Source organism: Oryza glaberrima, chromosome 10, assembly GCF_000147395.1.
Source record: "Oryza glaberrima chromosome 10, OglaRS2, whole genome shotgun sequence".
NCBI lineage: Eukaryota > Viridiplantae > Streptophyta > Magnoliopsida > Poales > Poaceae > Oryza > Oryza glaberrima.
In genome coordinates this window covers 7108823-7122543 of record NC_068335.1, presented here as the reverse complement: position 1 = coordinate 7122543, position 13721 = coordinate 7108823, and the positions used below count along the sequence as shown (strand labels likewise).

Genomic DNA, 13721 nt, shown 5'->3' with positions numbered 1-13721 from the left:
ACGACCTCATCCTCCATGCGCCATTGCTCTTTCTTCCCTAATTAATAAATGCAGTTAATAAGTGGAAATGGCATGGTGGAATTTTGCTTGAGTTCCCCATGTTTAAATCCATTCACAGGATTTTTAGTGGAATTTTCAGAGAAACTGAAATAATTTTAATAATTCAAAATCGATTATTGGAATTTAATTTAATGTTAATCTCTTTTCTTCTCTCCTTTCGATCATGGGCCATTTTCGGCCCACTTCCTCCCTGTGCGCACTCTCTCTTCGCTGGCCAGCCCGTGGCCACGGCCCAGCAGCCGCCGCGCCCTCTCTCTCTCTGGGTCGTTGACAGGAGGGGCCTACCTGTCGGGCCCTTCCCCTACCTCCCAACTGCCACAACCGCTCCCGTGCTGTAACACCCCACCTCCCCCCAAAACATAAAAGATATTGTTTTTGTTAAATAAGATAGCAGTAATTAGTTAAATAAAGTTCGTTTGTAATTAGGCCAACTCAGCTTGGGTCTAGCCTAGGGGCTTCTCCCAAAGGGCTTAGCCGATGTTTTGATGGCCCAGGTGGTTTCGACAAGTTAGCCGAAGGCCCTCATGATGTACATCAGTTATAGATTTTGTTTCTAGTGCCACATGAACACCACGTGGTATAAGAACCCAAACTACATATCATTAGAAAGCACCGCTCAAATCGCCTTGATATCTTGTTTGTGTTGGTTTTAAGGCTGTGTTCGACACCCCTTGTTCTCAACCCCTCTGTTGATGAAAAAACACACAAATTTAGTCATTAACACCCTCTCTCTTATTTTCTGCGCGCACACTTTTTAAACTGCTAAATGGTATGTTTTTTGCAAAAAATTTCTATACGAAAGTTGCTTCAAAAGTTCAAATTAATCCATTTTTTTAAAAAAAATAGCTAATACTTAATTAATCACGTGCTAATGGACCACTTCGTTTTTCGTGCGGAGGGAATGAGTTTGAGGACATGCGAACACAGCGGTGAGGAATACTACGTTATATCTAGTATTAAACTTTGACGTCAAAGACTAGGGAACAGAAGTGAGCTTTTTCCTTGGATGGACCAGTTGCGCCCTAGTTCGGATGAAGATAGGCCCGATGCAATGCCGAGTTCTGATCGGAGAAGACAGCCCGTCCGGAAGATTTCCTCGTAAAAGAAAAAAGAAAGAAAGAAAAATAAGTAAAAAAGAAAAAAAAAGGGTAGCGTGAGAGAAACGAGGAAGATTTCCCCTTGGTTCGTTGTTCTGTTCTATCCCCTTCCACTCCACCGACCACCGGACGCCGCTCCGTTCAATTCACGCCCAATCGAATCACAACCTCCCTCGCTCCCTCTGGCCCTCTCCGGATGGTCGCCGGCGATGGCGCTGGTGCCCAACTGCCCATCGGGACAGCGGATCTACCAGCCGAGTTTCAAGCGCGATTACCCGCTGGCCCAGGAGGTTTCGGAGTATAGATCGCGTCTGCTGCACAAAATCCATCTCTCCTACTGCAAGGCGCTGGAGCGGCTCAGCCTCAGGGTGAGGCCCCGCATGGCTGCGAGCTTCCTCGTCGGCGGCGGTGGCTTTTGCTTGGGTCTCCTCGACCCTGTCTCCAACATCGTCGCCAACACCCTCTTCTCCTACGGGCGCGCGGTGGGCGAGACCCGGAGCGAGTGTGACGAGCTCGTCTACATCCCCGAAGAAAAGCTCAGGGACCTGGAGCACCGGTCGCTGGACGGCATGGTGACCTTCCTCACCCGCTTCTTCCCCTACCTCGCCGACGCCGAGGCCGTGCGCTTCCTTCTCTACGCCGAAGCCGACCTGCTCGTCGCCGCCCGCATCGTCGCGTTCGACATCGGCATGAGGCGATTCGGGTCCTCCGGGCCAGACATCGTCAACGAGGCCCTCGAGATGGCCCTCAAGTGCGCCGCCCTCGCCGCCAAGCACCCAAACCCCGATCGCCTAGTCGCCGACTGGTTGGCCACCATCACCCGCCTCGACGACGCCGTGCGCCACCTCGCCGACGTGCACCGCCGCTCCCCTCAATCCAGCCTCGATAAGCTCGCCGAGCTGCTCGACGAGGGGTCGCCGCCGGCGGTAGACGACGATCGGTGGGGGCCGTGGCGACTCGTGGATTCTCGTTTGCCTCCTCCCCGCAGCGTGCCGTACTGGCAATCCCCTGCCCTCAAGGCGACGCTCCAGGACGCGATCCATGGCTTCTACCTCAAGGCCCTTGCGCATCATTGGCTTGGTCAGCCTTTACCCGACCAACTACCTAATACTACGCAGGCTCATCAAACAGCGCTTTTGAGCTTTCTTCAGGATTTGGCCCGAACTGTTCGGCAGATTCCCACGCGTTACGCACCCGTTCGCCACTTTGTTCTCAACTATTCCGATTCCAGCAAACGGAGGCCGTTAGGTCAAAGCCGTAGCGCGCGCCCTGTAGTTTTGAAGCAGGGCGAGACTACTTTAGCTAGGAGCCTCTTTTCCTTCTGCCCAGCTCCCCAAAAACAACGTTCGACTTGCATGTGTTAAGCATATAGCTAGCGTCCTCTATCCGGATAGATATGTCCCTATGAGCGACTAGGCCGATCTTTTTTTATATGTTTTGGCCACGTCCGTTTCCGCTCCGAAGAGGAAGGTTTGGATCTTTCAATCTTATGTCGTGAGGGATGTGACCTATGTTAGGTCCATAAGATACCCGACACTCTTCCTCAAGCAAGGCAACCGATAAGTCATCGAAGGGTTGGCTAGGCCCCTATCTAATTAGCGGGTTATTATAACAATATAAAAATAAGATAATGTTTGGAGTTCAATAAGCTCTTTGCAAAAGAATAGTTCCTGCTAGTGAAGTACCTAAATAGTGCAATCTCTTGCATCGAGAATCATCCTACTGGATAACCTTCTTGCTTTGTCTTTCCCTTATCTTGCTAGCTCTATACCAGTGCTTGAAATAGGCATTTCTTTCAAGTTCAAAAGGTTGAAAAAGGCTGTAGCTTGAAATTTGGCATTAAAAAAATAAACGAATGAAGAATATTTTTACCTCTTATCTGATAAGCAATCAAAGCATTTGAATTGCTCTTTGAACAATAAAGAAAGAGCTAAGGTAAAAAAATATATGTGTTACTAATAGTAAACCTTTTTTTTTTAGTTTGCTTTCAGCTGAACATGTTATAACTACAAATGAGGTGAGGCTTGATTAGGTGGCATTGCAAGAACTAGGGAGGAACACAAGTTATGTACTTTAGGCTAAACATATGAATTTAGAAGATCAACTTTTCCAATGGGACATAAACAAAAGCAACCAACAATATATATATACTTCCATAATATTTTCTCTATGGTGAAGTAATTTCATCGATAACCACTAAACGATTAAGTAGCGATGTATGCAAAGAAAGACAACGAACATTTCATAATACACTCGTTCTGCATATCTTTAGGATAAAAGAAAAAACTGCCCCGGCTGCCGGCCGGAGAGCTTCGCCGCCGCTTCCACCGCAGCCTGCTCGAGGCTGGCCACTGCTATGGCCCGTTCGACCCTGTCTCCAACATCATCATCAACACCATCTGGTATGATGCAGCGTTCCCACCCACCTTTGAACTGGAGCTGGATGTGATCGGCACAATGGGCCTGCACCGGATAGAGAATCGCTCCTTGTATGGCATCGTCTCCTTCCTCTGCACACGTTACCATCATATCGATTTCAATCAAGCTATCAAATACCTTGTCAATGCAGATGGTTACCTACTCCTTGCTGATCTCTACCTTGATGATGAAGCAGCTGGGTTCACCACCACTGTTGATTCCCCCCCGCTCACCGGTTTGGAGGAAGCATTCATGGCTGCCGCTACTGCTGCCTGTCACCCCGACCCTGATGCTCAAGCAAAGGTTTTGCTTCTCTGTTCGTCTGGTCAGATGCTAGAGGATGCCTCATCCCTCCTGCACGGCGGTGGTCAACTCTCCTCTGAAGATGTTCAGTTGCTTGTCAGGTTGTTGTGTCCTGAGGCCACCTGCAGCAAACAGCCACTTCGCCCATTCCCACGTCCAGAGTACTTGTTTGCGCATACACGAATGTCCAAAAAGGTCAATGCTGCATTGAGCACGTATGCTGCGATGCCAAATGGGGTTGGTTTATTTCGCTTGCTCGTTGCTTTCACAAGTACTCCCTCCGTTTTTAAATATTTGATGTTATTGTCTTTTTTAAATTTGTTTGACCATTCATCTTATTAAAAAAATTAAGTAATTATTAATTCTTTTCCTATCATTTGATTTATTGTTAAATACACTTTCATGTATACATATAATTTTACATATCTCATAAATTTTTTTAATAAGACGAGCAGTCAAACATGTACTTAAAAAATCAACGGTGTTAAACATTAGAAACATAGGGAGTATTTTTTATCACATACTGTGTGTGTGCTATCCAAAATTTGCTCGCCAATCAACTTATTGCTGCCTCTGTCCACTTACAGGAACCCATGTATGAGCTGCATACCATCTGTGGTGTGAACAATTGCGTGTCGGGCCCAGTTGGCACTGATGCTAAGTGCTTTAGGTCTCATGTCAATTTCCTAGCGACTCCCAAAGGCACTCCATTTTCTACCTACAGCAATCCGGTGCTTTTCTTTGCGGAGGTTAGCAATGATAACAAAGCCGAAGCTGGAACACAATCCTTCTGCTGCCTTGTGTCAGTGCCGTTACCATGCGCTGGTATGAACCTAGCTACCTGTCTCAATTGTTTTAATATCTCATCATTTAAGTTAACACCTGAAAGGCATGGTCATTACGTGTACTTTGGTTATCTAGATGTTAACAAATTTAACTGGCTGTTCGATTTGGCATTTACTCAAATCAACGTTTAGGTTGGTAATCCAAACATTCAGATCAAGTGACATTGCTCTTTAGCAAAGCGGTCAACATATAGCTGGATGACCTCCTAATTAACCTGCATAACATTTGCTTCAAGAAAAACACGCACTATAAAAGCAGCTGGCCCCTTCCATGAACCTGTTCTGTATGCGTGGCTTACTTAGCTATGCCCAGACTTAGGCACAATAAGGCTCTATGAGACTATGAATGATGAAGCATTTTATATTTTTTTTCTTACCATTTACAATTTTTGCTGCAGCAATTTGTGTGTATTAATTACCTTAATTTCTTGTTGACAGAACGAGTACGGTGTCTTTACTGTGATGACATGGGGATTAAGATCGTGCATCCTATTGGGGTAGACTTCCATGGGCGGAAGTTGGAATTTGAGAAGATGGTTTGTGGAGAAGACCCCTGCAATGACGATTTCGATCCTGAATCGATGCAGCCATATTACACCAACATGAGCATCATTGAGCATAGCAGCCTCACAACGGACAGGGTTAATGGTCGGGTGGAAGAGGATCGCCTTTACAGTGATGAATATGATAGTGATGATCTATCTTTGATGAGCGATGAGTATGATAGTGACTTGTGTTCCATGACTGATGAGTATGATATTATTTACCCTAAAATAGTATCATGTTGTCGCCATTATTAAAAAGTTGTTGAATTAGACGCCACTATTTGTAGTGTAGTGCTCCGACTATGCTATCAATTCATGGATAGCTTTGTCTTAGCCTGAGTTTAAGATGATGCTCATGTTTTTAACAAGTGTCCATTGTATATAATATCCTATGAAGACCTGCTTTATTTTACTTCGGTGAGGTCATCACTAGCCGAATGAAATTTCATCGTGTCGTTCGTTTTGCTATGCATTTTCTGTTGCCAGGATTCTCGCAAGATTCAGTTTCTATAGTCATGCCAGCTATCTTTTTGCCAAAACTAATGTTGCCAGCTGTTTTTGTGCCAATTAATGTTAGCTCTTATGAATGAAGATTCTTATTTATGTAACATCGCCATTCTTGCCTCGTTGGCGAGGCTATAGCCTATTTGTGTACCAATCTTTCAGTATGATTGTGAGAATGCATAAAACTATCTTGTTGGGGAGCTTTACATGTTTCATAAAGCTTATACTATATCTAATTTCTAGTATAAATATGTTTGTGAGAATGCGTAAAACTATCAAGTGAATGCAATAGCTGTCTCTTGGATTGGTTCATGTTTCTCTTGAACAAGTATGTGTCAGAATTGTCAAGATGGTCTCTTGTAAACTTGAATAGCTAAACGCTTAGTGCACAAATAAAGTTAGCTCTTTACAATGAAGAATTTCATTTATGTAAACGTTGCAATCCTTACCTCATTGGCGAGGCTTTAATGCGACCATCTTAAGGTATGGTTCTGGACATGCATAAAACTGTCAAGTTGGGGAAGCTTACGCGAAGATGCATTATATTTGAGGTGAATGCAATGCAGCTGGCTCTTAGATTGGCTCATGTTTCTCTTGAACAAGTATGTGTCAAGATGATCTCTCGTAAATCTACTCTGTTCTGCATGCCAAAATAATATTGGTTGAACTACTGTTGGTCAGTTAGATATCGAGACCAGGAGATCTATTCGTCCAGTGTCACGTCCCTTTTCTTTTTTGAGTGAATTTCATAAAATCCATACTTATTATGGTCTAAATTACATAAAACCGTAAAGATATTGACACGTAAATCCCGGATATTATGGTTGTAAAGTTTTACAAAACCACACCGTTAACAATTTTGACATACTCCTATATTAAAATTGAAATGAAGCGGTTGTAATATTTATATGATGGAAAAAATCCTCACAAATTTGAGATGTGGTTGTAGAACTTAAAAGTGTGGTACACCAAAGTTAAAATGATCAATAATATATTTTTGTGAGAGGACTTGTTATATGCCACATGCCAAAATCCATGTGGTTTTAGATAAATTGGACAATAATATGCGGGGTTTCATGAAATTAACTTGTTTTTTCGTGTTTTCAAGTTAGCCTAATTTTAGAAATTCAATCATGTTTTCAGGTTTGCCTAATTGAGATTGCAAATGTTGACGCCGATGATTGGAGGAACGAGATTGTTGCATATCTGAAGAACCTATCACAATCGGTATCAAGGAAATTATGGTATAAGGCTCTCTAATATGTATTACTCAACGACGATTTATATTATCGGATGATCGATGGTGTTTCACTCAAATATTTAAACTTTGAGGAGACCAAAGTGGTTATATGTGAGGTACATGATGAGATTTATGGGACACATCAATCGGCTCATGTTAAGATGAAATGGTTGTTACGAAGAGTTGTGTATTTTTGACCGACGATGCTAGAAGATCGCATTAGATATTACAAGGGATACCAAAATTATCAAAAATTTGGGACTATACAGACGACACCACGTATCAGCTATGAACCCAATTGTGCAGCCATGGTTGTTTAAAGGTTCGGGTATTGATATGACCAGCTAGATTAATCCGCCGTCAAGCAAAGGGTATAAGTATGTATTGGTAGCAACAGATTATTTCACAAAGTGGGTTGAAGCGATTCCATTGAAAAATTTTTATGCCAAGGATGAGATTGATTGAGTTTGTTAAGGAACATATAATTTATCGGTTTAGAATTCCTCATACAATAACAACAAATCAAGGGTCTATTTTTGTAACTAATGAATTTTTTAGATTTGCTGACAGCATGGGGATTAAGTTATTGAATTTTTTTTCCTTATTATGCACGAGCCAATGGGTTCGCTGAAGCATCTAACAAAAGTTTGATCAAGTTGATTACGCGGAAGATTAATGAGTAACCAAGGAAATGGCACACTACGTTAGCCGATTAATTATGGGCCTATCGGATGGCATGCCATGGATTTACTCAAGTACCACTTTATCAGTTAGTTTATGGTTATGAAGCTATTTTGCCGTGGGAAACTAATATTGGCTAAAGGAGAATTTCTTTGCAAGATCAGTTTACAGCTGATGAATACCACAATTTGATGATTGATGAGTTGGAGGATTTGGCTCGGGATTGTCAATGTGTGCTTGAGAAAATTAAAAGTGATAAGGAGAGAGTTTTGAGGCATTATAACAAGAAAGTGGTACCTAAATCTTTTTGAGTGGGAGAATTGGTTTCGAAATTGATTTTTTGATAGGGTCGAGCTTGATTTTATCCGCTTAGGCTGTTTGCCGATCCGCTTGTAGGATTGTCTCCGAGGACAACAACTTGATGTGATCGGCCATGCGTTGGCGAGTCCGCAAAACTCGAAGCCAATGAGATTCCAAGTAAGCTGCAGGTGTTAGAACATTGAAGAGTTCATCGGGCAACTGGTATTGAATATCATCGACTCTACTTCTGATGGGACCGACGTTCTTCACCAAGGCATCAACTGAGGCATTTAGCCAATCAACGATTTCCATATGTTGGTTCTTGAGCGCATCAGTAGGAGGAGAAGTTGCCTTGCTAATGATTTCTTCTTCCTCATCATCCAAGTACTTGCCAACGTCGAAGGAGAATAGATCGGCCATATTCTATATCTTGAAATTTGAAGTTAGAGCAAAAAGTTAAATAATATGAAGTAATCGGCATAAAGAGATTTACCGGAAGGATCAGTGCAATTTCAGGTTCAGGTTGCTCATCTTGGTGGTTACCGGCAGCAAGGGAGCGAGGAGGATAATCAAGAGTATGCTCGCTGGAGACTTGGCGAGAAGAGGCAGCCAATCGATGAGGAGATGCTGGTGGCTGGGATTAAGATACAAATGTTAGTAAGAAAAGTTATAGATGAGACAAGGTTTGGAAAAGTTACCGATGCATGAGGGGTACTATCTTTTGGCTTGATTGGGGTTGGCGTTAGTTTTGCTTAGATGATCACCATCGGCATCGATTTCAGTATTGAGGTTATCATCGGTGGTTGCGTGTGGGTCGGAGGCATCGGCTCCATCTTCTTCTATGTCATCAGCCGCAGTATCAACACTCGCACATTTATCTCAAGATAGAGTTCAGCCGACGGTTATTTTTTTCTTGTGGCTTGGATGAACATAAGCTTTCTTTCTTTCGCTCCTTGGCTCCTGGATCGGCTCTCGGATGGTTCCATGCAACAAAGATGATGTTGGAGGGGCTCCAACACCGAGATTTTGATTAGCCGATCTTGGAGCCTATTGATCAATAGGAAGGACGCTTTGGCTAACTGTCGGGGCGTCGACATCGCCAATCTGTAACAATAAAGATAGATGATATTAATGACGTAAATGTGTATCTTAAGGAACTGGAAGATTTAAGTAATAAATATCTCTTGATCAGACAACATAATCGGGATCAATTACAGAATAATATGTCGCTGCAACGCTGAAAATATGATGCTTTCATTCACCCAAGGTACTCATTAGAAGGAGTGGAGGCAACTTGAATCAAGGCCATTCCATTCTTCAGTCACCCAAGATGACATGGTAGATACTTCAAGATTCACAAGTAAAGGTTTGGCTTGGAATAATTATTATGCAGGAATTCATTGTTCTGTTGTCATCCATGATCTTTACTCAGGGTTAACTGTTGGGGCATCGCCATCGCCAATCTGTAACAATAAAGATAGAGGATATTAATGACGTAAATGTGTGTCTTAAGGAACTGGAAGATTTAAGTAATGAATATCTCTTGATCAGACAACATAATCGAGATCAATTACAGAATAATATGTCGCTGCAGCGCTGAAAATATGATGCTTTCATTCACCCAAGGTACTCATTAGAAGGAGTGGAGGCAACTTGAATCAAGGCCGTTCCATTCTTCAATCACCCAAGATGACATGGTAGATACTTCAAGATTCACAAGTAAAGGTTTGGCTTGGAATAATTATTATGCAGGAATTCATTGTTCTGTTGTCATCCATGATCTTTACTCAGGGAAGAATAAAGGATAACAGTGGGGGTGTTGTTGACGGTCATTAAGTACCAAATTCGACCGTCAATTCCTACATAAAAGCAAATAAAAGAATACAAAAATGTAATATCAAACTTAATGGTAGTGGTAATTACTAACCATTTCCACAAGTCTTGGTGAAGATTTGTATACAAGTGAATTATGGATGAAAACCACCCGTCATGCGACGAAATACGCATCCGGCCAATCAGATACGAATACACAGATTGGAGGACCCACTATCAACCAACTACAATTGAGCCAATCCACTGTACAACATGCAAAGGGCCCACCAGTTAGCCTCCTAGCCAAAAGAGTGGTAGGGAGGTTGGACAATGGGATCAGCTGAACTGACCTTGGCCCCTCTCATCCTGGCCTTTCACGTGGTACTCTCCCATTGGATGCCAATGACGGTTTTGGGAGTTACGGACCTATCCAACCATCATTGCACACCACAAAAGGAGGAGCTAATCTCACTCTAAAGACACACAACTCAACTAGAGTACAACTCGCTTACATGTTTGGGCTACTCTCTAGGAGAGTTAGAATATAGGAAGAGAGTGAGAGGAAGCTCTGAAATGAGTGCCCCAGAAATCGGAGTTCTCTCTAGGGGTGTTCTAGAGGAGTGTCGAATATGTCGGTACTCTCTCTAGTGGAGTCCCAAAGAAGTGCTGGATTGTTGGCACTCTCTCGGATCTTGTATCTCGATGGATGCTACTTTTATATAAGTAAGTATTCGTGATTCCCTGCGGTATTTACTTTTCTTATTTAAGTAAGATAGTTTCTCATCATTGTGGGTTCGTCGCTTAATATTTATACTGAGTGCTCTAGTACTAAGACTCTGGAAAAAGATGAAAGCTCTTAGCCGAGGCTAAAGTAGTAATCGATAACGTAGACGTGGTAACTAGATTAGACTTTACATTCATGATATATAAGAATTTTGAGTAGGATAGGGAGTCCCTCCAGTGGATCATCAATTTTGGGCTCGAGAATATAGAGCGCATATAAAAGCAAATTTAATAGTATCAAGCTACGAACTGTAAAATTTATCTATAAGGAATTTAATACTACAGTCAAACAATAGTAAATAGTTAGCTATGGATATATATCAATTAAATCATTAATGCAATAGCCAACGTAATTTTCTCACTGAGTTTCTAGGAGGCTGCATTGCAGCTAGTTATATATCTGTAGCACGCTTCTCTTCACTCCTCTTAAATAATTGGAAGAATTTTATTAGAAATGAAATTACACCTGACCTCTGCATCAACCAGGGATACGCATGGCCTAAAAAAAAAATAAAAACCTAAGCCAAACATAAACATATATCATGTTGCCTTGCAGCAACTCACTCAAATACAACCAAGACAAAAAAACATAAAGTTCTAGGCATACACTCTAAAACAACGTCTTCAATTGGGAACCGACGTTTGCCTACAATTGATGTCGGAAATAGTACTAGATTTTTCATCCGATGACCAAGACGACACCTTCATCAAGAAAATGATAACCAAGCAGTGAATCTAGATAAACTAGATCAGGTATTTCACCCCAGAGTCACACCCAGTACTCTGTGCCACTATCTGAATGAAATGAGCACGATCTACGATGTGTAGCGGTCAGAGACGAAGTGCTAGCCTCCTCTATCCACCACCACCAGGTGAATGGAAGAAGCCATCATTGAGCCGGACTCTTGAAAACAGAAAAACAAACTATCAACGTTCCCTCTCTTTTTACCATAAATATAGTGTGGCAACTCTTATAGTCTGCTTATGCTATCTTATTGTACTTGCGCTAAGTGGAGAAGTATCTAACTGCAGGTATGATTTTATTCATTACAAGTGATTCACAGACAATTTACCCATTGAATTAGGGGGAAATTGTATTAGGAGGTTGAGTTCACGAGTTGGTGGTTTGATACAGCTGGTTGGTTACACTGTGTTCAGCATTTCTTCTGTTCTTTGAAGAGACTTTTTACAGTGCTTGGGAGGTATCTAGGATACCTTTTAAACTATTAAAGATCCACCGTTGATTGCTAAATATTAATTTAGGAATAGAAATAACATAAGCATGGGCAATTTAGTAATTGTTTTCAGTTATAACAACTTCTAACTTCTCCCTGATTGTTTGCCGTTAGCCCGTAATTCAATCGCCATTGCTGCTCGCGTATTACTTCCGTTCACTAATTCTCATCTCTTGCTGCTCCTGCTGCTTACATTATAGTCACTTATTAATTTCATAAATCCATGGTCTCATAGGGTATCACATCCTCTAGTCTTTGGAAAGCAATTTTCTTCTCTATCTTTTGGATGACTTGAGGATGCCGGTGTGGATCAGTGTCTTAATTAAATCCACCAATGAACTACTAAAACTTTAAATAATATGGCACCACCCGCTTTGTGGACATCAATATTTATAACAAAATAAATCTGTAATCGATCATAGTGTCATGTAATTGATGCTATGAACTTCATACTACGTACGGAACAAATTCGAGAACGAAGAAACCGCATGAAGAACTTCTGTTACTGTGATTTGCCTTTCATAGATTGATTTAAGGTTTTTGCTATACATCACCAGCGTGTTTTTTTCCCAAATCGCACTAGAATTCCTAGCCTTTGGATGGACATCAAGATTCGTATAACGTTATCAGGCCCACAGCCTTTGTCGGGTTAGGATCCGTTTTGGGGCGACCCGCTTTCGACCAAACCCAATCCAAATACGATTTCGCAATATTTCCGACACAGGGCGGGGATTTTTTTTATTTCAAACAGTGCTACCCACTCTCAGCGCCACATCTCGGTGTCGTCAAGGCGAGGAGAATCCGGCGGCGGCGATTCTCCTCGCCGGCGGGAGAAGGCCAAGAGCACGACTCCTCGGCTGCAACCGGGCTCAGCCGGCGGGCGCAACGCGGCGCCCTCCGCTGAGATGTCGTCGAGGGGATGGGGCGAATCTGGCGGCGGCGATCTGCCTCGGCTGCAAGGGGATTCCAGCTCGCGCAACAAGGCTAAAAGCCGGACAACATCACTGCAGCCAGGCTCAGCCAGTGAGCATGTTGCGGCGTCCTCCGCCGCTGCTGTGGAGACAGGCTTGGAGTTCGGCAAGGTTGACGGCGAGGCGCACACACCCACTCCCATGCGCTTGGCAAGGCACCAACAGTTGTTCTGTGTTCATCAAGCAATGATGCGCTGAATCGCAGGGCAGTTGCTGGTGGTCTTGATTTGGATCCAAAAAGGTCAGGCGTCGAGATCCAAAAAAGCAAGGTGAGCATGTGTTCTTTCGTATGTGTTTCACCGCTGATTTGTTGATTCAATCTTATTGCCCTTCTTCTTGATCTGTGTATTTGTTTAATGTATTAATGCTCCAAAAAAACAGGTTGGGGGGGGGGGTTAGATCTGTTGGTTGGGAATGGATTTTTTTTTGTTTTACACGAAGGCTGTGTGGATGTTGGTTGACACTGGGGACAAGATCTTGTGATGGCAGTTCTGTTTTTAGGATTATTTTCATGATTTGACTTTGTTAGGTTAGCAGGTGCTGACAGCATCTTCTTTGGAGTGTCAGTATTTTCTACGTAGCTCAATTCTTAATCATGTATAAATGCATTTTACTATTAATTTAGATTCTTATTGCAGTCCTCAAAATTGTCAGTGGGTATTTAAGCACCAGTACGAGGGGTTTTAGAGCAACAACATTTTTAGATCAGATTGGAGTTACAATTTAACGGGAGTTCCATGAATGTGAATAGTTTTGTAGGCAAGGATCTAATTAGTAGTAATACTACACAGACTTTTCGGTTACATGTGTATTTAAAGTTTTCAAAAAGAACACTTTATGGCTATAAAGGAAACTAAAATAAATCCTTATCTACTAAGCATGTTCTGTAATAATTGATTTTATCAACTCTTGCCAGGAAAGGATGTT

At 42.4% G+C, this 13721-nt stretch overlaps 1 protein-coding gene and 1 pseudogene across 1 annotated transcript; both read left to right on the top strand.

The window, feature by feature from the left end:
* The first annotated feature begins 1079 nt into the window (after positions 1 to 1079).
* LOC127785646 (uncharacterized) lies at positions 1080 to 5740 on the top strand. Its single transcript, XM_052313047.1, has 4 exons — positions 1080 to 2222; positions 3448 to 4115; positions 4466 to 4703; positions 5162 to 5740. Exons 1-4 carry the CDS (start codon positions 1367 to 1369, stop codon positions 5521 to 5523), a joined length of 2124 nt encoding a protein of 707 aa, XP_052169007.1. The 5' UTR covers positions 1080 to 1366; the 3' UTR covers positions 5524 to 5740.
* Positions 5741 to 6332: 592 nt separating this feature from the next.
* Positions 6333 to 13338, top strand: LOC127785795 (uncharacterized; annotated as a pseudogene).
* The last annotated feature ends 383 nt before the right edge of the window (positions 13339 to 13721 follow it).